The sequence below is a fragment of the Lissotriton helveticus genome, chromosome 2_1 (genome assembly GCF_964261635.1).
Source record: "Lissotriton helveticus chromosome 2_1, aLisHel1.1, whole genome shotgun sequence".
Lineage (NCBI taxonomy): Eukaryota > Metazoa > Chordata > Amphibia > Caudata > Salamandridae > Lissotriton > Lissotriton helveticus.
In genome coordinates, this window is record NC_136059.1 from 773,266,578 (window position 1) to 773,291,173 (window position 24,596).

The 24,596-nt window shown below is 42.2% G+C and overlaps 1 protein-coding gene across 1 annotated transcript in view; it reads left to right on the plus strand.

Annotated features, from left to right (window-relative positions):
- The window catches only part of MAN2A1 (mannosidase alpha class 2A member 1), a 1,212,885-nt gene that overhangs the window by 517,205 nt on the left and 671,084 nt on the right, over positions 1-24,596 (plus strand). The window contains exon 8 of the mRNA XM_078675492.1: positions 17,721-17,898. Within this exon, the coding sequence (XP_078531618.1) occupies positions 17,721-17,898 (178 nt within the window). The remainder of the gene's footprint in view (positions 1-17,720; positions 17,899-24,596) is intronic.

Consider the following 24,596-nt stretch of genomic DNA (forward strand, 5'->3'; position numbering starts at 1 on the left):
ATGGATAAATGCACCGTCAGTGTTTACCTACTGGGACAAATGCATTAAAATGAATTCTGTTGGGGTCCAGTCACACAGCACAAAATTATTCTAATGTTTATGACTTGAATGCAGATTTTTGCAATCCAGAACTCTGACTACAGGTGAGTAACCTTTTCTTTCCTCATTGTAGGATTTTCAATGGCAGTCATTAAGGCAGAATATAACAGCAAGATAGTCCTAAAAGACTTTTGATGTCCAAATTTAAACAGCAAAACAATACTTGAAGCCTGATGCATAGGAAGAATCCTACCCAAAAAATGTCTTCAGGGCAGCCTGACCAAGTAGAGTTTACTCTAGACAATAATACTTGGTGAATGTACGACTAGACTTCCCTGTAGATGCTGTTTATAAGTTTAACACTAGGACATTATTCAACCAAGCAGCTGTAGGTGCTTTTCATTGTAGAGTGTGCTCTAGGTTTACAAGACAGAGGTTTGTAGGCCAGTTGAAAGGATAATGAAATACAGGAAATTATCCATTTGGAAAGGAATTGCTTAGGCATAGTTTAACCGGTACGAAGTGACCTGGAGTTGGGAAAGAACTGATTAGATTTTCTCAAATTCTTAACTTTAGAACTGTCCTAACGTTTCAGGACTTTAGAGATCTGTCTACTAGACAGAAGGGAATAATAAGGAATACTGGTTAGGTGATAGACTTAAAGATTAAATCCAGGATCACTTTTTAGTAAGAAAGAAGGAAATGTTCAAATTATGACCCTGTTGGGAGTGTAAGACTTTAAAGGCTCTACCCTCTCATACAGCCGGAACTGTGCTTGCTCTACAGACTGATGTAATGGCCACTAGAAAATCTGCCTTTCATGAGAGATACTGCAATAATGTGAAGCCATCAATTTAGATGAAACCATGTTAATCATCCTTGGTGTAGAAGGCAAAGAATGCTATCTTCAAGGAGCGAGGGTAAGTGTCGCGGGGCCACCTCCATACGGGATTCATTGAAAATGAAGGGGGCAGGGTTGGAGGAGACTCACCTACTGAGCCCCTTTATGTCTTCTCAGCCCAAAGAATCACCGCATTTCAGATGGTGTCTGCAGGAAGAAGACATGGTATACTTTAAACAGGGCCCCTTTAATTGTATGCAAAAGTTCAGAAAGGAACAACGTCAGGATGACGTAGGGAGGAGCTGGCCATTAGAGGGACGCTTGGAGGAGGAAGAGGCGGGACCCAGAAGCATCGGCGGAAGATGGAGCATCGAGGAACCGAAGGAGCCGGGGAGTCCAATACGGAGAGACCGAACCTTGTTGCAAGCACTGTGCGCTAAAGTGGTACAGACGAGAGAGGCAGGAGGCCTCCAGGAAGTTGCTGCGCCAAGCCACGCTCCAACAGGAGCGTAGCTACATCAGGTACGGGAGCGCATTGCGGGGTGGGTGGGGAGGAAGCCTGCAGCATAGTGCTCTCCCGATATCCCGCACAAACACCGGAGTACTTGCACTGACACCTGCCTCAGAGTGTGTGTGTTTTCGCACGGTGGTCCCTCACGCCTTTCCCGAATACGCTGATTGTCAACCAGAATCCTCACGGATGCCATATTTTATTCTTTCTTTTTTTCCCCATAAACCCCTAACCGACGTACTCGGCATGAGCACCAAGACCCCCCAGCACGAGCATCAAGACCCAGAAAAGAAAACGGACGGCATAGGGGGCGCCCTTGACGACGGAATAAGAATAAAGCAGATAGGAAGAAGCTATTCCTATGCCAGAAAAGAGTCAATATATAACCGGTCCCGAAATAGAACAAGGAAAAACCATAGAAACCCCACCTTTACAGTTTGGATTAAGATAATAGACAAGTCTGTAAATATATTACAATCTCACTTTCAAATATCCTTCTGTCTCCTCCACTCATTACCCGCTTTTACAGTATGTTTTCTTCAATCCTTCTGAAAAGTCTTTGATAACAGGGATTGGGAAGACAGATGTTTGAAAAGGACCTTTTCTGTAAGATATCATATGGTCCAAGTGCATCTTAATGGCAGCAAATTGCAGCTTTGAGCGTGCCAAATGAGGCAGACATGGAATGAGGACATTATCCTCTAGAGAACTGATTCATAGTTATAAACTGACACCATAAATAAGCCTTTTCCACTTTAAATCATACTGCCTCCTTGGGCATCTACCAAGGCTTTCAATCCAGTGATTTAAAAGGGAAGAACCTGAAGGTTAATTAGACTCCTGTTTAACCCAGATTTTCATCCAACATACCAATGACTTTTGCATCACTCAAATAGTTCAAGCCCAGTTCAGAATGGATAACAGAACTGCAGTCTGAGATACCCGAGAGCCCTTTTGATAAATTGATAAACCATGATTAAGAATTTTTGACAAAATTGCACCCAAACTTTGCACCTTACCTCTCTTTAGCAAATGATTTTGTATGTTAAACTTTCACTGTCACCTCTACATAAGGATTACTCCTCCGTTGGGCTAATATTATGATTGCTGTATTAGATTTTGTTGTGGAAAGAACTGTTTTGACATTACAATGAATTTTCAATAATGAGTTTGGATATTTAATTCTCAAATAACTAAAGAAGCTCACTTTTTTGATTTTACCATAACGCAAATATTGTTTCTGATTGCTTCCCACGACCTACTTCCATTATTTTAGACTTACTAGTGTTACGATTTAGCTTCTTCTCCATAGTGTGTTGCCTATCCTTATTAGGCAGATCCAATCTAGTTAAAATGACGAGTTTACCGAAGGTTACATTCTTATTTAACACCATGCCCCTTTTTTTTTAACCTACAATGATAGCCAAACTCCAAAGAGATATATGTTCTTTTATTTGGAAAAATCGTAACCCTAGAATTGCCTTGGAAGAAGATCAGGCGCCGTAGAGAGAAGGGAGGTTTAGCGGCGCCCAACCTACAGGTCTATGGGTGGGCCTTTTAGATGTCCCATGCCAGGATGTTGTTAAAATCGCCGATATGGGGATATGTTTGCTGCATTACTCAGAGGGGAAAAGGTTGCCGATCACAAATTTTTGTTTAAGTTTGGGGATCCCAAGTTTAAAAAAAAAGTAAAACTAAAGGTGCTGAGAGATTTATGCAGAACATGGGCTAAACTTAGGCGTATTTTTAAAATTGACTATTATTCCTGTAAGGCTCCATTATGGAATTCACCTGGGCCCCCAAGCTGGCTTTTTGATAGCCTTGCAGTACCACTACGAGAAGCTGGATTAGTAGTATGGGGGGATCTCTTTGTTGATGGTAGCCTACTTCCGTGGGAGATATTGAGTTTAAAAATAGGGACTCGTTTTCCAGGTTTAAATACCTACAAATACAAAGCTGGGCACACTCACAGATTTCTGTTAAAGGTAGATTTCAACTAGGGGGTGATAGTACATTAGTGTCCCTCTTAACAGATAAGCCTCTATCCAAGAAAGAGGTTTCACTTTGGTTCAATCTCCTATTGGATGGAATCGAGGGTGAGTTCCAGTTGCCTGATCTACTGTGGACCGCACATATTACAAATACCAGTGTGGAGAACCTGTGGTTTGAATCCTTCAAGATCATATGGAACATTGTGAAACCATCTTGGTTATGCCGAAACCACTTGTTCACACTACATAGGGCCTACTATTCGCCCCAACGTTTATCGAAGTTTTCGGATAATCCACCTGTTTCATGCCCTAAATGCGGCTTGGTAGAAGCTTCAGATTTACACATGTTCCTAGAATGCCCACTTTTATCACCCTTTTGGAACTCAGTTTGCCTATCACTCTCCACCTCCCTGGGATCCCAAGTTACATTATGCCTTGCTCTTGTTATTTTTGGTGTTTCTCCAGAGTTTCATGGGCCGGCAAAAAATGTACTTTCTTTGGCATTTTGCTCGCCACGAGGGAAATATGTAGGAAATGGAAGGATCCGCTACCTCCTACCTTGCGTGATTGGCGCACCTCTGTGCTACAAACATCGAAGCTAGACCTTTTAAGATCAGGAAATTCACGCAAGAGAAACTTCTGGAGATTATTAAATTGGTAATGGTCTTTTAATCGGTCTTGTTTTTTTTTTTTTCTCCCCATGGTCCAATGATTACGCTGCTTGGCACCTTTTCTCACGTTTGACTATACCCAATAAAGTCGATATCGGTATAAGAATGGGTCTATGAACGCATCATGTGTCCCTGACGGTCATTCCAAGGTAGCTTAGTTGGAGTTTGGCACCACTTACTGAGGGGCAATTTGGGGGACCCTTCGGAAAGCTCCTACCAGTCTATCTGTGACAGTAAGTTCAGCTCCACATGCTACTAGTTGGTCACTAAGGGCGAAATATGAGGACACAAAAAAGAAAAAAAAAACATAGCGTGTTGCTCGAATTTAGTTAAGGATAGTTGCAAGGCATTACCAGTCTTAGCTATTATAACTCCACGATCCACAAAAAGTAAGACTGAAATTTATTAATTTCATATTTTCGGCACATTTGTCTATTTTCTCAGTCATTACTGACCCTAACAAGTTTATATACGGGAAAAATCAACCCCCCCCCTTTCAAATCCTTTCCATCTCCCTCAGTTTCCAACTTTTCACAGACAGAAGTTCCATCATTAGGTAATTCAGAACTCCCTATTTGGCTTCCATTTTTCTTGAGACTAGAATGCCATGGGACATTTGTACAATCACACAAACAAACACATTTGTAAGCATTCACAACTTTTTTCCGACCATACCCCTCTTTGAACGGTCATATACTTAATGCTGTTAATACATGTTTGTAAATGGGATTCACACAAAAAATTATAGGAGTACTTCTGCTAACCTGTGACTGTTGTAGCTTCCAGAAAAGTATTTTTGGACTTATTTTGGACACACAATGCCACCCTGTGTGACCTAATTGAAAGTATGTCTACGGGTCTGCCATTGCAGCCCTGCATGACCAGCTTGTCTGCTTGAGAGTGACTCTGCAGACACCACGTGCTGCAGAGCCACCCCACTTCTTTAATGTAAGTAAGGTTGTCCTCCAAAACCCCGTAGGTAGAGTGCATTATATTAAAGGTGTGAATATATATGTTTATACATATATCTCTACAGTAACCCTGTAAAGCAAGGTTATACTTAAGTGACTGACAGTCCATAAAGTAACATGGACTGGCTACTGAGAAAACTCAAGATAGCCAATTCCATTATGGAATGACCATATTGTGTGGTGTATTTTTTTTTTTGTATGATGTCAAACAACATGCTTTTTCACCTCCAACACAATTCTCATGTAGAGGGTGATCTGACATGCACAGGGAAGCCACCCTGACTTAGTTTGCCCCAGGATATAGTGACCCAGTGCCTTGGCGGGCTTCCCCGAGCCGTTGTCAGCCAAAATAAGAGTCTGCCCTCCTGGTGGAAAGTGCTAGCACTTCTCCAGGATGGAGACATAGGCCGGGACAGGAAGGAGGTCACACCTCTTCTCTCCCAGGATAGCTATGTTTACATTCATTAAGGCAGTGAGCCTCAAAGGCTTTCACCACCCTTGATGTGTAATTTCTTGTACCCCACTCGAGGACAAAGCACTTCCCGTCTTGTCTAGCCCAACAGACGGAAAAATGAGTTCTTCAGTAGGCGTACATCTCCAAAAAGATAGCCACACCTTTAGGGTGGTTGGGAGGTCTGTACAGCCAAGGAAGTGTTCCGCCATGTTGGAAGACCCGATATTAGAGGACTCTGGGTAGAAAGGTGATGTACACCCACAGGAGTGGGTTAGCCGCAGGGACCAGTAGCCTATTGGGCACTGTCCCTCACACCCTAACCTTCCCCTAAACTAGGATTTAAGGGACTACCCTGATGCCAAAACATCAGTTTGACATTGAATCTACGAAGAGGAACAAACAAGATGCTGTTACTGATAAAAGGACTTTGGACTCTGCTGCAGCGCAAACTTAAGTGCCCTGAAGAGACCATATACTTGAACTTCGTGTTCGATGTCTGTCCATGGCAAAAGCTTGTTGCTTCCAGCAAGAGGGATTCCAGTGGACGGCAGAATCCAAAGGAGACTCCCTTGGATTTGTGGGACCAGTCCCCTGCAAGCTGCAGGAAAATCGACATGGAGCTTGACAAGAAATGGGACCCGCTGGGCCTGTTAAGAGTGAGCCCGAAGAGAAGTGGTGTCCTGCAAGCACGAAGTGGTAGCTTAGCTTTCACCAAGGTTCAAGCTGCTACTCTATGCCTGTCATCCTCCAGCTGCCGAAGTAACCATGGACTACATTTGCCACAGCCAATGCTTGGTGATCGACTTTCGGGTGATCGACCCCCTTGAATGACATCTCTGGTCCGCGAGCGCCTCACAGCGACCAAGGTCAGCCACAACTCTGCTGCCGTGTCCCTGCATCTTGAAAGTGGAGTCGTTGAGTGTGTGATAAAGCATCTGGAGCAAACTGCTCCGGCCATTGATAGCTGCCAGCTACCTTTGCACCCAGAGCCGCCGATCAAGGTAGAAGAAATCCAGCTGTTGAACCCGATTCCTAGGACCCCAAAGGCCTCTACTGTCTGTGGGTAGAGTGGAACTCCATCTCCAAGTGTGATTTTGTTAAGCGCAGCAAGTTTGACAGCTCCTGCAGATCATGTTCAGTACCAAAGACAGCCAAGTCGCCTCTGGACACGGACTCCCTGGGCAAGGTAATGAAGCAACGACTGTTGGAACGTGGTCTATGGATAGTCATAACTGACAAGAGGGTTTGTTTGAACTCACTCTGCAAGTGACCGAGTGTCACTTGTTTTTTACCCCATTCATTTCAATGAGACCAGTTTGACAACTGAAAGTGCATCTATTTTTGAACTGTTTAAAAATCTACAACTCCAGTGGTATGTATGTTACAAAGTTCATTTTGGTGTCTATGGGCCTTATGTAGGAGGTCAAATTGCAATTGCAAATGCTGAAATTCGTAGAATGTCAGCGTTTGCAATCGCAATTTGGGCAGTGTGCTATGTAGCACACAAACACCCACATGCAAAATAAGGAATCGAGAAATTTGCGATTCGTTATTTTGCAAATGCATTTAAGGAATCCCAAATTGTGATTCCTTAAATGCAATATAGGAAGCACCCAAGGTGTGCGATTTTGGCTTAAGGAATCGCAAATTACCACCAACTTCATGTTGGTGGTAGTTTGCGATTTCTTTGAAAAATGAACTTTTTTGCATTTTTCAAAGTGCCATGTGGCACGCATACATGCCCTTAGCACATGTATGTGCGCCACATGTGCACAGATGTTTATTTCAGGGGTGCAAATGGGTGTCCTATTGACACCCTTGCAACCTTGAAATTGCATTCTCAATTTGCTATTCTCTAATTGGGAACGCAACTTGAGAATGTCTTCCCATTCATTCATTCATATGGGCAATCTCAATTAGCGATTCGCAAATAAGGAATATGTGGGATTCGCAAAATATTTTGCTAATCCTACCTCCATTGCGTTTTGCGATTCTCTAATTGCGATTCCCTAAAAATCACAATTTGAGAATCGCAAAACACGTTTTACCTACATATGGCCCTATATGTAAAATTAAAAATAAGCTCTGTTTTCATAAATTGGCGTTGGATTTCTTTCAAGTCGTCTCAGTTACTTATGCACCATCATGGTACTGTAAAATGCTTTACCCATGTTCCTCCAGTAATAACTGAGTGCTCTTTGCCACACTACCAGGACTGAGCTAAGGATTATTGTTGTTGAATCCAAGGATCATCTTTGTGTATTGTGGTAATGTTACATGGTAAGGCGGTTGTCGGTATTGCTACTATGCTTCAGAACCCCCTGTTGTGTATCGATTTGGATTCCGTATGCACTTTCCCGATTCATGCCCTTTACATAGGTACAATTCACATTGCCCTTATATAAGCATAGACATCCAGTCCTTACTTAGGCATAGCCCATGCTACCCAAATACAGGCATGGCTACTTCCATCCGTTTATCTACGTCACAACGATTTCTTGGAAAACCAGACTCTTAAGCTGAAGGGACTTCCCCTTACCTGGATATTGATTTCTCCAAGAACTAATTTATTATGTATGAACATCTATTCCTTAGGGGTTCATTCATGACGTTCATATGCCCGACTTTTACGTCAACCTTCAAGGTATAAATATACCTTCACTTGCTATGGCAAAGCACGGTCTAGTTCGGTGCAATTCGACTACCTACTTGCACGACGCAGCTCGCTACAGCAAGTGCCGAAGGAAGCCAACTCTCCTGCTGACGCTCTGACTAGGCGCTGTCATCCTCCTGCCGATAATCCAGCTGCAGTGCTTCTGACTCCCCTTGCGGGGTGTTGGGAGATCGAGTCCAGGGAAAGAGATACCAACCTCTCTCATTCACAGGTAGGAAGCTGATTAGAACCTAGAGAAACCTTTGGCAATTCTTGGCAGAACTAAAACTTATGCTCAGGCAGCAGCTACTTCTTCCCTGGTACTAGACCTAGGTTAGGTACATTGGGGTAGGAGTATTTTAGAAGCGCCAATTGAATATTTTAGCCTGGGTTATTTATATATGTATTTTTTTGTATGTCATAGCAACAGACAATGCTCTTCCAGTATTATTTTATATTACTGTTCACACTGTACGCATTATACTTCGCATTCTGTCTAACGATTGTAGCAGTACATATCTCTTGCATGAGAAATAAGACTGTTCAATAAACCCCTTTTATTGAAACGCCTGTCTCTCTATTTCTATGCAACTCTTTAGAAACGAAGCATGCACGATTGACTGAGTGAAATAGTTATATATTGTTTCCACGACTCTGAAGATATTGTTCCGGTTCTACGGGAAACAAAGGTGTCATGTTTATGCGGTTGTCAGAGACTAATTCCTTCTTGTTTATTCGAGAAATTTTCTAGTGACCTCTGAGTTCGCTGGCACACACACAATTAAGTTTAATGTACGCGATAGAGACATACTGACCTCAGTCCTATGTCAAATCTATAGTGTATATTAGTCCAATATGCAGAGACTATTGGGAATATAGGAACTACACTACATGGCGCCCAACGTTCTGGTAAGGCACTAATTTAACACTAGATACTGAGGTAACTCAGTCTTGCTTTTCTCAGAGACCCCTTACTCATAAAACTCCAATAGACGTCTGGAGTGGGTAAGGAATAATATCCGCCGTATCTGAGTAGGACGAAAAATCCTATGTATTAGCTTTTGGTTTGTTCAACGTTGAAGGATACAGTGTTCCAAAATATTGTGCACCTTATCTTTGTTTCCTTGAAGCTTGCTCTGCAAACTTTCAGTCAACAAAATGGCCGACGAAGATACAGCGAGGCCAGTGAAGCTGCAGGCAAAACCTCCATACCAGCTTTCAAACTAACAGGTTTCCAAGAAACCGATGAGAATGCTATAATCATTCCTCCAAATTTAAGGAAAGCCATCACTATAAAACTTATAAAACATGGTCTAACATCGAGAGGTGGTATGGCAGTTTTTGTGATAGAAGCACATGAATATTACCAGACAGAGGTATTCTATTCATGAAAAGTCTTCCCAGAAGCAAATCCAGAAACAAAGAGGATGAACCACCGGAAGCATATATTCCTTTTGAGGATATTGAAATTCCACTCACATACCAGGAGCATGAGCTCTGGTTTAAAGGCGCCCTAAAACATTTAAATCACATTACTAGGCTCGGTCCACTAGGTAGACCAGAAGCAACATGGTCGGCCATACCTGGCTACACACCAGACCCTGACATTAAAGCAATGTCGGACGATGAATTACTTAGTAATATACAAAGATTAGTAGAATTATACAGTTAAACCCCAACTGTCTGAAAGTCCTGAAAAGGTCTTTTCTAAATAGCAAACAAACTTCCAAAGAGAACCGTTCTCATTCCCGAGGTAGGTCTCCTCAAAAGGAGCCCTCCGAAAGGAGGTGTAACCTCAGGAATAGGGATAATTTGAGAAACCCTGATAGATATCAAGATACTGATACACGTTCCTCTCGTACCTTTCAAACTTCGTCACAGAAATCCGAAAGAAGAGGACAGTCCGAAAACAAGGAAGAACGCGTAAAGTCCAAAGACGATCAACACGTTCAGAAAACATGAAACCTCAATTCACCAAAAAGAAGGTAGCAGGTCTAAAAGTCAGACATGCCGAGGATCTTGAGGACACAACTCAAGAACGGAGAATGGGCTCAGACAATGTTGGACAGTGCAGCAGAAGTCACATTAGCTCGCCAGAACCTGAAGGGTCTTTTGGAGAGAGTGGACTTGAATGAAGACATTGAAGTTGAAACTGCAGATACCAGGGTTAGTTCTCCACATAGGTTATATGAAATAACACTCCGGATGGAGGGAGACATACAAGGAAAAGTGAAAGCACTCTTTTGGGAGAGACTTTCTAAGGGTTATGACATACTTCTAGCTGAAAAAGACTGGCCCCCAGCATTTGTCAGGGAGTGCCCACATGGCGAAGACATCATTATGCCAGCCTTCTCTAACCATATTTCAATTCATTTAAAGTATACATATGCCAGGAAATGGGCAGTCGCCCAAGCCCCAGCATTATACAAAAATCATATAGGATGGGACGAGGACTCGCCTCACCATAAACTCCAACTAAAAATTCAACCAACTGCACAAAGGCAGTACCCAGATAAGCAAGAAGCTAAAAAACAGGCCAGGGAGATCTTAGCTCTACTTGAATACCAAGGGGTGATTGAAACATGCACCTCGTCAATGAACAATCCTTTGTTTCCTGTCTCCAAACCAGACAATACGTATTGTCTAGTATTGGATTACAGACATCTAAACTCTTGTTGCAAAACATTTGCAGTGCAAAATGCACACAGTACAACATTAATGAATAACATTGTGCGTAAAAAATATAAAACAACATTAGATATTTATAATTGTTTCTTTTGTCAAAACATTGCACCAGAAAGTAGGTATTTGACCGCTTTCTCAATTATGGAGACTCAGCGTCACTTCTGCCGTCTCCCTCAAGGATTCAAGAATAGTCCCGGGTTATTCTCAGCAAGAGTTACAGAGTTACTACAAACTTATGATGATGAAGCATTGTCATATGTGGATGACATCTATCTGACAGATAATGACTTGGATAGGCACTTGAAAAGGGTGAACACCATTATACTTGGATTTGCCACTGATACATCCGCTGAGTTATCAACGTGATGCCGTTCATGTTGATGGGAATCCATTGGCTGATGAACCCGCAAAGGGGTCTGTACTATCGGCTTCCGTAGCTGCAATCACTCGTTCAAAAACGAAAATAGACTGTGAAATAATGCTGTCTGTCAATGCTACAAGCAAAGGCAGCGGTAGTACATTACCTAAAGGGTTTCCACTCAAATACTCATATATAACTGATGCGAACAATGTTCCTTTTGCTCGAATCCCTGGAGTGGGGATAGGACTAATCCTAGCAGTACATGAAGGGCTCGCCTCTGCACATGCAGGTGTTTTCGCCACAGTATCGTTATTAAAACAGAGATACTGGTGACCACGCTTGAGGGAACAGACCAGAAACTACGTTGTTTTGGACTGTGAAATATGCCAAAAGATGAAAGTCTCTTCGGTGAGACATCCTACGCAGACGCCCCTGTTAATTTCAGATAAACCATTAGCGTGTGTTTACCTGGACCACTGCGGTCCCTTACAAAGGGATGGTAACTATAAATATATCATGGTCGCAGTAGATTCGTGTTCAAGGTTCATTTGGATCTGGCCTTAGCGCTCGGCTGACGCTCGAACTGTTATAAAAGATTTGCGAGTCTTTATCAGCACATACGCAATCGGCACTCTACATTCTGACCAGGGTCCTTCGTTTAGCTCTCGAGCTTACAAAGAAGCCATGGCCAGTTTGAGCGTTGCATTGCGGTATTCTAGTCCATTCCATCCTGAGGAAAATGCGGCTGTGGAGAGAAAAAATCAGGAAATAAAGCAATCTATAACAGCTAGGGTATTAGGTTCGGGTGACAGGTTGGTCAAACATCTATTAAGTGTCCAACGTAGTTTAGATAACTTGCCAAGAAGTTCTCTAGGGGTTATCACTCCATATCAGGTCCTTTTTGGGACAGGAATGTTGGTCCCCGACCTTGATTGTCAGACATCAGTGGTGGAACAAAAAACATTTGATATCAAAGATCGTTTGGCTGTTTTACAGGACTTAAATGAATTAGAACGAAACAAAGCAACGTGTTCCTCAAGCCAACCACCACTGGAGAAAAACCAACCATCCCAGCAAGACCTGTCTGGATCCCAAAGCTTGGTGATCTAGTCAGAGAAAAGATCGTGGACAAGAAGGAATTTGGGCCTTCTTACAGACAAGTAGTACCTGTCCTAGCAATCCCCGGATCAAGAACAGTTTTACTGCCAACACTTGCTGGTAAAAAGGAGAACAGGTTCATGTCTATCGGCCTGATCAAACCACACTATGTGGCTGATACTAAGCAGTAGGCCAAGTGGACTTCTACCAAGTAACAGACACACTCCTCTAGCTACTAGCCAAGAGATTCAAACTGAGAGACTCATCACCTTTGAGGAATCTGCAGTGAGAAAAGAAGGACTATGCAACAAAGCTATGGAACTTGTACCTCTTGAGATCCAAATACCAGTTCATCAAGAAACACCTGTCTACAACAAAGTAACAAGTGATCAAGTGGTTCCAGCAATTTCAACTTATCCTGATGCAACCCCTACAAATGACAGAACTGCCTCTGGCTATTTCATGAACCTTGATACGTCTTCTGAGGATCCCAGCGAACCTGAAACGACGCCAGCAAAAAGAACTTTCAAAGAACAAGCAACTGACTTTATTCATCCCCTGGAAAAAACGTATCTGGTTTCACCATGGATTGATCTTTGGGTTGTGTTGGAAATATTTTTTCTTCTACTTTGGTTAGCTCTGGTAATAACTCTGGGTATGCTGATAAATGGAAGATATGTCAAAATGGACACAGCAAGTAAGAACATCAACCTCAAACCACACAAACCATCGCATCGTGAACAAAGAGACTTGTCAGCAGTGAACATCACAGCCGTTCGTGTACCTAATGGTATAGCTTGGGACAGAACAGAATATGACATTATTTGCCTGTCGGAGCTGTTGAAGATTCCACACCAGTTCAAGATTTCATTAAGTGACTTTGTTTCATCTAGTACCTTTTCTGATGATTGGGACTTTGAGACTGTTAATAATATGATGTCAGACTTAGAAATGTCTGCAGTGTTCACTAATCATGAATATTTAGAAGGTTCTTCAGACAATGAACACATGTATTGTTATAATCACTATGGTCATCATTTCTTGCACAAATCAACAATGCCTAGAAATGTATATATGTATAACCAATGGGAACATTGACCTACACCACCAAAGGGTAGCTCAGAAACTTTTGCTAATAAGTTTCCATACTTTTCAGGGTTCAATGTATCCTATCCAGAATCATTTTATTTTAGAAATGTAAACAAAATGGGACTAAAAACTATGTTAAACACAAAACAGATTAATTCTGCAGCCTTTTATGCCCTACTGTCTGGACTAGGTTTCGCCTTTTGGAAAGACAACATTGAGACAAAAACTGTCTGGGGTACAAAAGATTGGCAGGTACAGGGTGTAGAAGCTATGTTTAGAGCCTGTGTCATCCCTGAGCAAATTATGTTTTTGAATGACACTGTCCAACAAGCGTCTTGCCTTTGGTTCGCCAAGATTAAAGACATAAACAATCCGTCCATACCTACACCTGATAGTGAAGACACTTCAGAGGGGGAGGTCGACGTACATACTATTTTGCTTCACAACAGAACAGAAACAGATCTAGATTGGAATAAATGGTTGATCTGGCCCACAGACACCAACAACTGTCAAGATAGTTTCCTGAACAAAATACAAGGTGTTAAATACAATAGGCCCGACCCAAGATATGTTCAAAGACAGCATCCTGGAATAGTAACAACATACAGTGTAGGGAAACTCTTCCTTGATTGGCTACAAAGATCTACACTCAAGGATGTAAAGCAACACTTATCTTTACTTAAAGATGGCACAGACCATAGGGAATTCTTGCTAGGACCAAGAAAACTGCGTCATAAACGTTTTAAATATGCCGGTATATATGCTGCATATAACGAAGCATGGAAGATTACGCAAGCAGAGACTGCAGAACGAATACGGGAAATTGATCGTATTAATTTAGAGAAAACTCTCTCTGTAGTTGACAATGGGTTAACGATTTGTTGTCCAGGATATATTCATTGGACAGCATAGTGTCTCCTGCCATAGACATCATGGAACAGGACTTGGTCATGTTGCAACATGGTCAGTCGCAATTAAGTTCTATCATGCTATTGGGCTGGACGTTGCAAAACCTTTGTTCAGGCTATGTGCCTTGGCGTTTTATCAATACCACGTCACTGTTTTCAGAATTCAATCTCACTGATAAACAGATCAAACTGGCACAGAGGGGAGCAGACTATACAGTGCTGAGCATTGAAAAACTGGAAAGATTGCCATTTACGGTAGCAGAGAAACCAGCTACTGAAAGGATAATACATGGAACAATCACACTGCCTGTTATGATTTTCCCTTTTCAGTATTGCCTAAAACACATACCAGCAGGCACATAGGAAAGGTTGGGTAAAGAATACATCAAGACATCCTGGGATTTACCATATACACACAAAGATGTTGGAGTGGGGAAAGTGAAGTATTTCTTAGCGGTAAAAACTGTGAAAACGCACTAAGCAGTTCTCTCCTCTATCAGGGTATTAATTTACACGAGGCCTGCGATGGTTCCTCTAACAATTCATCCTGTCACCTGCAAGGTTCACCAGCTGCAGTGATTGATCCAATATTTGGACAACAATCAAATGGGATTTACCTCATGTTGAACGATCACGGCTGCTGTGGCATGTTGCCAGGCATACCATATCTAGTAACTGTGTCAGCCAGGGTCACTTGCTGTATGCAAGTATTGTTTCCTAAAACCAAGACAGCCAGGGAGTCGCCGTTATGGCCTTCACTGAACATCTCTTATAGACAAATTGATAATCAAAGCAGAATGAAAGCCATTCTTTTGCAAAAAACTGTGCCACTGACCTCGGCGAAAGAGACCTATGATCTGCAAGTCTCAAGGACTTCTGCCGAGATACATGCCCTTTTAACTACAAACTCCCCTATACATTTCTCGGAAATGTTAAGTCGTATCTTAAACATGTCTGATAAGAGCGGTATTGTGCATCTGTTTAAGAACGTATGTTTCGGACTGTTAGCACCTTTCCAAGCATTTCTCGGAATATTTCCAAACTTCGTGCACTCTGTGTTTGGCGCACTGCCCCTCCTTTTGGGACTTGTTGCAGGGATACTATTTGTGCTCCTTCTGCTACGATATGGCAAGCCAAATCACCAGCACCATAGAGAGAGCTCTATTGGAGATGGAGATGGAGTGTCGTGAGCGCATTGTCCAAATTTTGGGATTAACTCTACGAGAATTAAATACCACATGGTTTCTGTCATTCAGACTAATCTGGCATGATTGCATCTTACCTGTTCTAAGCTGCCTGCTATGCGGAGAAGAATGTGTGCTAGTCATCTAACACTCCCATCAGTCATGCCAACGGATGTTGATACTTTGCTGGACCCCGTAACAGCCCATGCTCTGTGTTGTCCGTAGCGGCTACCAATTCTGATGACGGCATTTATTGAGATTTCACAGACGCAAAATGCTGATGCTGAGGTACGATAGGAAACTACAGGCACACAGGTAACATCCGATACGAACATTGGTAATGCGACCAATGCTGAAAGCGGTACTTCACATCTATGTGCCGTTAATCTTCTAAACAAGGTAATCCAACTGTCACCTACAATGATAGATGATTTATTTTACAGACATAGAAGATTTCATGTTTTCTCCAAGCGTTAACACTGAGTTTTGAATTTGGCACACAGTGTTCTGAGACACTTTGAGTTTGACCTTCATTTTTTGAAAACAAAGAATTTTTTCCAGGATTTTTCATTTTTTCCAAATTTGTATTTTCCATTTTTTGGCCCAAGTAATCTGCTTACAGTAGAACTATTCATAGAGAACAAGAATTCTTTGAATACTTCCAGAGACAATATATGACCATGTCCACATACAAACAGTATATGTAACCTGACATGAAATAGTTTCGGCCTTTTTTCTTCTGTATTCACGAGCCATTTCTTAAATGTATATTTTTGTGGTTCATTTATTTAGCATTAAGATATAAATGTATGCTTAGAATGAAACATTGCTTTAATGTGTTCAGCACCTATGCATTTTTTATGCTTTCAACCAATTCTAATGTATTTTTTATGTATTTTGGAGGGGTTTTAGCACTTCATGTGTAGATATGGTTTAGATATGTTAAACATGTTTAGTAATGTCGTACATACGAAAGTGGAGTTGGTGTTGTGTATCGATTTAGATTACGTATGCCTTTTCCCGATTCATGCCCTTATATAGGTAAAATTCACATTGCCCTTATATAGGCATAAAAATCCAGTTCTTATTTAGGCATAGCCCATGCTACCCAAATACAGGCATGGCTACTTCCATCCGTTCATGTACGTCACAACGATTTCTTGGAATTCCAGTCTCTAAAGCTGAAGGGACTTCCCCTTGCCTGGATATTGATTTCTCCAAGAACTCATTTATTATGTATGAACATCAATTCCTTAGGGATTGATTCATGACGTTCATATGCCCAACTTTTACGTCAATACTGGCATTCCTAAACACCTTCAAGGTATAAATATACCTTCACTTGCTATGGCAAAGCACAGTGTGGTTCGGTGCAGTTCGACTACCTACTTGCAAGACGCAGCTCCCTACAAGAAGTGCCGAAGGAAGCCAACTCCCCAGCTGACGCACTGACTAGACGCTGTCATCCTCCTGCCGAGAATCCAGCCAGTGCTTTTGACTCCCCTTGCGGGGTGTTGGGAGATCGAGTCCAGGGAAAGAGATACCAACCTCTCTCATTCTAAGGTACGGAGCTGATTAGAACCTAGAGAAACCTTTGGCAATTCTTGGCAGAACTAAAACTTATGCTAAGGCAGCACCTATTTCTTCCCTGGTACTAAAACTAGGTTAGGTACATTGGGGTAGGTGTATTTTAGAAGCACCAGTTGAGTATTTTAGCCTGTGTGATTTATATATATATTTTTATGTATGTCATCGCAACAGACAATGCTATTACAGTATTATTTTATATTACTGTTCATGCTGTACGCATTTTACTTCGCATTCTGTCTAACGATTGTAGTAGTTCATATCTCTGGCATGAGGAATAAGACTGTTCAATAAACCCCTTTTATTGAAATGCCCGTCTCTCTATTTCTATGCAACTCTGTAGAAAAGAAGCATGCATGATTGACTGAGTGAAATAGTTTTCTAATGTTTCCAGGACTTTGACGATATTGTTCCGGTTCTAGGGGAAACAAAGTTGTCATGTTTATGCGCTTGTCAGAGACTAATCCCTTCTTGTTTATTTGAGAAAGTTTCTAGTGACCTCTGAGTTAGCTGGCACACACACAATTAAGTTTAATGTACTCAATAGAGACATACTGACCTCAGTCCTATGTCAAATCTATAGTGTATATTATTTCAATGCGCACAGCCTATTGGGAATATAGGAACTACACTACACCCCATTATAACTAACTAATGCTAAGGTTTATTTTGTAAAGGGCTGCGATGATTCTAGATCAGTACAGAAAGAAGTCCAAACTCTTTCGCACAAAGGTTATCCTCATTCCACTTGGAGATGATTTTCGTTATACTGAGAGCTCAGAATGGGACCAGCAGTTTCAGAATTATCAGAGACTTTTTGATTACATGAACTCCCACCCTGAGCTACATGTGAAGGTATGTGTCAATTATAACTTATTTATCTAACAACTTTGAACTTTGGTGACTGTGGTTCTGTGGTATTTGTATTTTTAATATCTACTCATTTCAAACGCCGTTTTCTAATTGGTTTTTGTGTATTTGTGTTGTTGTAAACTTTCATTGAATATCTTCAGTGTACTTCATAAGAATTAAGATAGATTAATGTACCAAGGTGGCATTGGAAAATCCAACCGTGGAAGAGTGATTGGCTTTGTTTATGTAGCATGTAAATTATAAGATACTCATTGAACTTGCTGTCATTACTTAACCAGGAGTTATATCCCCCTCCAATATTTGAAAATTTCACTTATGTTACACGTTGAGTAATCACTATACTTTTTACACGAATTAAGGAATGTATTAATAACACATGCACAGTCCCAACTAATCAAGTGCTACTAGAGAGCTTTTACTGTTTTTCCCATGCGCTTGTCCACCAGTTGAATAAAAATAAGTTTTCCACGGCAGATCTTCAGCTGACCAATATGTTTTATAGGGTGACGGTTTCCAGAAATGCAAACAAACCCAACTCCAAGTTTTGCTGGTTTGGCTGTCATAGTCCTTCAAACATTTTGGACCTCAGGAAAGGACCACATCATATGTGTTCTCCAACATTTGTGGGAGAAGATGAGATACATTCTTCACAATCTGGAGACGATGTGATATTGATTTTTTTAATTGTATGTCTCTGTTCTTAAAACATGAGTCGTTAATAATCATGTTCCCCAACAACCATAGGTCAGTCACTCATGAATTCTCAATTGGTAGTTTTGTTAAGTTTTCAAGTATTTATTATCCATAATTTTCACGTGCCTACCAACTATTCCTCTTTTGCATTTGTGCATGTAATGTACCCATGCAATGCAAACAGGGAAAATGTTATACATTACAAACAAGTTGAACCCGCTACTGAGTTTCTTCAGATCACAAGATCTAGAATTGAATTGAGGATATATCCATGGTCCCTATGAGTTTCAACCATTTTCCTTGATTGCATGCTGTTAGAGGTTTGCTAGCTTGAATGGAAGGAATTTACTATTGGTGCCTCGTACGGCTCAACCCATTTAATTTTCTACTTGTTTTAAGGATTGCCAGTATCAGTCAGTCTGTTTTATGTTTTCAAGTTAACTTGGAAAAGCAGATATTCAGATGAGTGGTATACCATGTGAGATGAGTAAACAGCGATGTTGGCATGGTATTCATTGTTATATCATGTGTTGTGGCTGGTGTGAATATTTGCAGTATGTTTCACCTCCAAAGTGCAACCTTTATCTTAGCTGCTACTATGGGCAAGCATAACTCATAAGTGTTGGGTAGAAGGTTAAAATATAACAATTACGGATACAGTGCTTGAATTGTTCTCTGTGATGGTAGTTACTCCAGGCTCTATTCCTGTCCATGGTATTTTTTTACTCATTATACTGTTCCACTACACACAGGTATCAATTATATGCAAGTCTCTTTTTCCCCAGCCTACTCTGTACAGTTCACCCCAAACGTCTTGACAGTTCCAGCCTACAAGAGACCCCAAACAACCCCAGACTTTATTAGCCTTTTAGAGCCACATCCATAAGATGCAGCTTGAGTCATATGAAACAACAAGCTGAAGTGCGAACATTGGTGCATACCTATCTCACTTACTCACTGAAATCAACAAAAAGTGGTACTCTGAAGTGTAGGAGTGCCAGAAGGTGTCGAGGAAACTATTCATATGGTTTGAATCTGTGCAAAAAGTACTAAACTCACGTGATCCTCAGATTTAAGAGATTGGAGGTGAATGCATTGTCCAAAATCATGAAGGTGGAGTCCACTGATGAACAGGATCGCATTCTTGATGCAATGAAGAAACAAATTATGACATTTTTTGACTAGCACAAAATTGTATGTTTCGTGTCATGCCTCTGGAAACCGTAAAGAGAGGAATCTGTCCAAAGAGAGTCATAAAGTGCTTCAATTAATGGGCTGTTCAGCTGGACAGCCCTGGTTAAATTGAGAGTAACTTTGAGACACAGGAAGTACTGGAGAATGTCTTTTTTTCCAGAATCTTCAAATGTTTAGATGGATGTTCTCCTGATTTGGATCTTTCATAGATTCACGTGCTTGCATCATCCCTGTCGTTGTAGTAGGAGTCCCATGGTATCCTTATAAAAGCAGTAGATATTACTCTCAGACTATAGTAATATATAATCAGGGGACAGCACCCTGTAGAACACTTGCACGAGAGGCTAAGTTCCTCAGATTTTCTACCGCATGTCGTGTGACAGGAGTCTCCCTGAACTCTGCTCAGTTTTTTCTTCAAAATGACCACATATCTGCTTGAAAAGGTAGGTTTCTTCAAAGAAAGGTATCTTCAGGTCATGTGAAATATGCGGTAAGAAGAGGCTGCAGGCTGAAGACCCCCATAAAAACTGTATTTACTGTCTCTACCCCCAGCATAAAGTGAAGGACTACAAGATTTGTAGAACTTCTCAATCAAACTCCTTAAAGACAGAGAGAGGGTAGGTTGTTGATTTGGCTGCAGAGACTGAAAAATAAGTGATGTCGTCTCTGATGATGAAGGAAGCTCTGCCCCACATACCTCTCTGGAAGATCTAAAAGGAGGGAGAGGTACCAAAAATCTCCTGAGGGTTCTAATAAGAAGGCTTCCAAAAAGTCCTGTCATGTAGCAGCAGGTCCCTCACAAAAAGTAAAGCATTCATTTCCTACTGAGGAGAAAAGCCATCTGGCCTCTAAGCATGGGAAACCCTCTTCAGAGCCATCTGTAAAGATGACAGTTTATAAAAACCTGTATCGTCTGAGACACCATGCTCTGGGTCCCCGTCGGCGCAGAAATCACAGTCGGGGCATGTTTCCCCTGCATCGTCGTTGAAGATCTCATAGTCGAAAAATCCATCATCGGCGAAGGACTCTGCTGAGCCATTGACGGCGGCTTCACTGACGACGCTTTCAGCAGCGGCTAAGGTACCATCACTGCCGATGTCTTCCTTGTTGACAATGTCTTCACAGTCGACAAATGCTTTCCTCGTTGACGTCTAAATCCCTGTCGATTATGTTTTTTCTGTTGATGACCACCTCTTTGTCGACAACGACTGCGAAGACAATTCCTGCATTGTCAGCGATGGCCACTATAATTTTGTCACAATGTTCCTATTATGTCCTCATCGACGACAGACACCACTTCCGTAGACGAAGTTGACAACGCTGATGCTACAAAACCAATCCTTCATTGGTTTTGCCTTGGCCACCTTCAACTTTTGTGGAGGAGTCTGATAAAGATGACCTGTTTGGCCCTGCTCACAGTCCCTCTAAGCTTCACGTCAGATTTCAGGACGATGATGAAGATGACTATGAGGGTTTCTATCAACAAGACTTTCCCATGCAACATTCTAAGAAGTAATACCTGTTTGAGAACCAATGGCCACCTTCCTGTGGCATTAGTCCAAGAATTGCAAGACATGTTGCACCACTATCGTACTCGTTTTCCTTCATTGAGTGCACCTCTGCCGCCACCTCCACCAACATCTCTGTCACACGTCTGAGCCTTTGCCTAGAACATCGCCTGTGACAGATAGTGTTTTACCTTGAGAACAGCATGATATCACTGATGATGGGGAGATAGAGGAAGGAGAACCTCAAGGTACAAGACCAATGGGCAATGAGTGGGAAGATCACATTATCTCAACACCTGCTTCCCCGTCTCCTCAGATAGCAAATTCTCAGCTGGAGGACATTGGCGTCTTTCATGCATTGATGGAAAGGACAGCTTCTCGCTTTCAATTATCAATGACTGTCAAGCAGTCTGATTGCTGTCTATATGACTTTAAAGACTTTTCTCGGAAGACTGATAAAAAAATCTAAGGCTCCTGATGATGCGTCAGCTTGTCTGGTAGGGCACCTAAAACCAGACTCCTTAATCACACAAGCTGCACAACGGAGGTCAAGGAATCCTTCAGAGCCTATCACCATACCACCTGACAAAGAAGGAAGGATTCTTGATAATGGCACCTCAGGCACTCAGGCACTACTGTGTGCGTGACTAATGTGCTTGCGATATTGGGAAGATACGACCATCAAATGTGGTCCGATATCGCTCCGTACATGGTCCTCCTTCCAGTGGACAAAAGACCAGCGGCAAGAACAATTCCTTTTGAACGAGAGAGGTCTGCAACAGATATTGATGCTTCCTTGGATGTGGTTTCTCTATCCTTTCGTCAGCTCACTGGAGCGACTGTCCTTAGGCCACAAGGGTGGTTGAGAGCAACAACATTTCGCCCTGAGGTGCAAAGCAAAATACTAGATATGCCTTTTGGTGGCGATGCACTTTTTGGTAAGCATATTGATGATGCCTTGCAGACCATTAAGGTAGATACAGAGAAGGCTACGGCTTTGGGCACGCTCCAATACAGGAAGACCCCCTTTTGTGGAGTATGTGGTAGATGAAAACATTTATTTTGCGGAGGTTACCAAAAATACCAACCTCAGACCTTTACCTCATTTCGGCCTTCCTCCTAACAGCAACAGACATATTGTGCACCACCACAGACTGCCTACTCCAGGCAACCCAGACAGAAACAACTGGTGCAGTCTAGGTATACTGTTAGAAAATAGTGACGAGGTCTTAGCGCCTGCTGCTCTCCCCACTATCATTTCAACCATAGGAACTCGCATTTCACGCTGTTTCAGTCAATGGCAAAAAATTACCACAGACAGACTGATCCTAGATACAAATAATTATGGCTATACCCTGGAGTTTGTCAAAGGCGAAGGAGCTTCTACTCCTGCTTTTTTTTTGTGAAGAAGAAATCGGGCGAATGGCGTCACATTCTGGACCTCAGAAAGCTCAACAAATACCTGCAGAAAAAAACCTTCCTCATGGTATCTCTCTAGGAGTAATCACAGCTTCTAAACTATTCGGATTTTCTGGCCAGCCTCGATTTACAGGATGCGTATTTCCATATTCCCAACCATCCCAAACATCAAAGGTTTCTCTGTTTCATTGTGGCAGGCGAGCACTATCAGCATCCACTCAGCTTCTCTGCTTTTTACCAAGTGTCTCGCTCGTGTGGCAGCATATTTACGATTAAGAGGCCTGCAGATTTTCCCATATCTCGACGATTGACTAGTGACCAAACCCCTGTACACCTCTTGCACTTCCCATTGCCAAGGCTTGTTGGCTGTGCCCTCCAGAGATCTTGGGGCTACAAGAAGCTCCACCCTCTAGCACCTCATCCCTCAAAGATCACCGTCCGTACTGCATCCTATACACCGTTGGTCTCCATCTTTGGTGAGCTGCCTTAGGTCCTCTTGTTACTCCTGTGCCTTCGTCCTTTGGGTCCTCATGAGGGACTTTTTTTGCTTCAGTGGGATCCCCTGTTTGCTCGAGGCCTCATCTGACTCTCCTGGACTTGGTGAGCCCCTTGGACCTTGCTGGTCCCAACGTTTGCATCTTTTCGCTTTCCACGCCAGCTGCGACTATCAAGGCTTGTTGGTGCTCCTGACGGACACCGACAGCCTGGACATCGACATCTGTTATTGGACAGCTCGTGTTCGGCTCTTGGTCTTCCTCAGCGTTGCCTGGTCTTCACAGCGACACGGTCACTGTCTTCATTCTTGATCCTACGGACATCGGGGGGCATTTGCTTCTGTGCGCCCTGGTCACTTCCGGGTAGCATAGACTCTGTCCTCTCTGCTTGCAGGTGCTCCTCTTCGAGAATCCACTCTTGGATTTCACTGGACTCTATTTCACAGACTTCTCCAGGGGCATCTTCTTTGAAGTCTTCCATTGTCTTTTATGGCAGGTTCCAACGTCACTTCACCCCGTCGGGGTCCTCTGGGAAAGGTCCTTCTTCGCTAAAACTGCAACCGCGACTTCTCCATTGACTTCTATTGGGCACGCAGCTGTTTTTCCATTCTGCACACAGCCTCCATGGGGTTCCTGGGCACATATCTGGGGTGTTTCCTTGTGTCCCCAGCTCCTCCGAGCCTTCTGTCCAAGTCCTGTTCTCCTTTGCAGTTCGCATTCCACTTTCTTAGTATATGGTTTGGTCTCCCCCTGGAGACCATTATATATTTGTGCTACTTACCTGAATATTTTGAAGTATTCTTGTGTATTGTTGATATTCCTGGGTAGGAGGCATACCAATGTGTTAGTGATTGTGTTGCATAATAAATAGACCTATTTTCATAAACACTGTATGGTTCTTTTTCATCTAATCCACATTTTCGATGAAATGAGGTAAAACAAGCTGCCTTACAATCCATCAAGATGAGCCTGAAGGCTGCTCTACACTGCTATGATGTTGAACGCTTTCTTTGGTTATCAAAGACCACTAAAATCACCATAAAGGGTTGCCTGGATTAGTGCAAGGTGCATCACTCCTGAGAGTGTGCACCATAAACTAAACCAGCCTCCTACAACCACCAACACTAGTTCTTCATTATATTTATTTATAAAAATAAGTGGGGCACTAACCAAGTTAGGCAGTATGCAAGTGTCATTACAGCACGTGACATCGCACATGACCTCAAAGGAAGTGATCTCACAGAAAATGACATCAGATTCTAAGACCTCACATATGTTAAGCAGGTCCAGCATGAGTACATTTGAGCTCATTACAATATTTAACAAATTAGATTTTGCGTTGGAGTTGTGCCACAAAAGTGATGCAACCCCG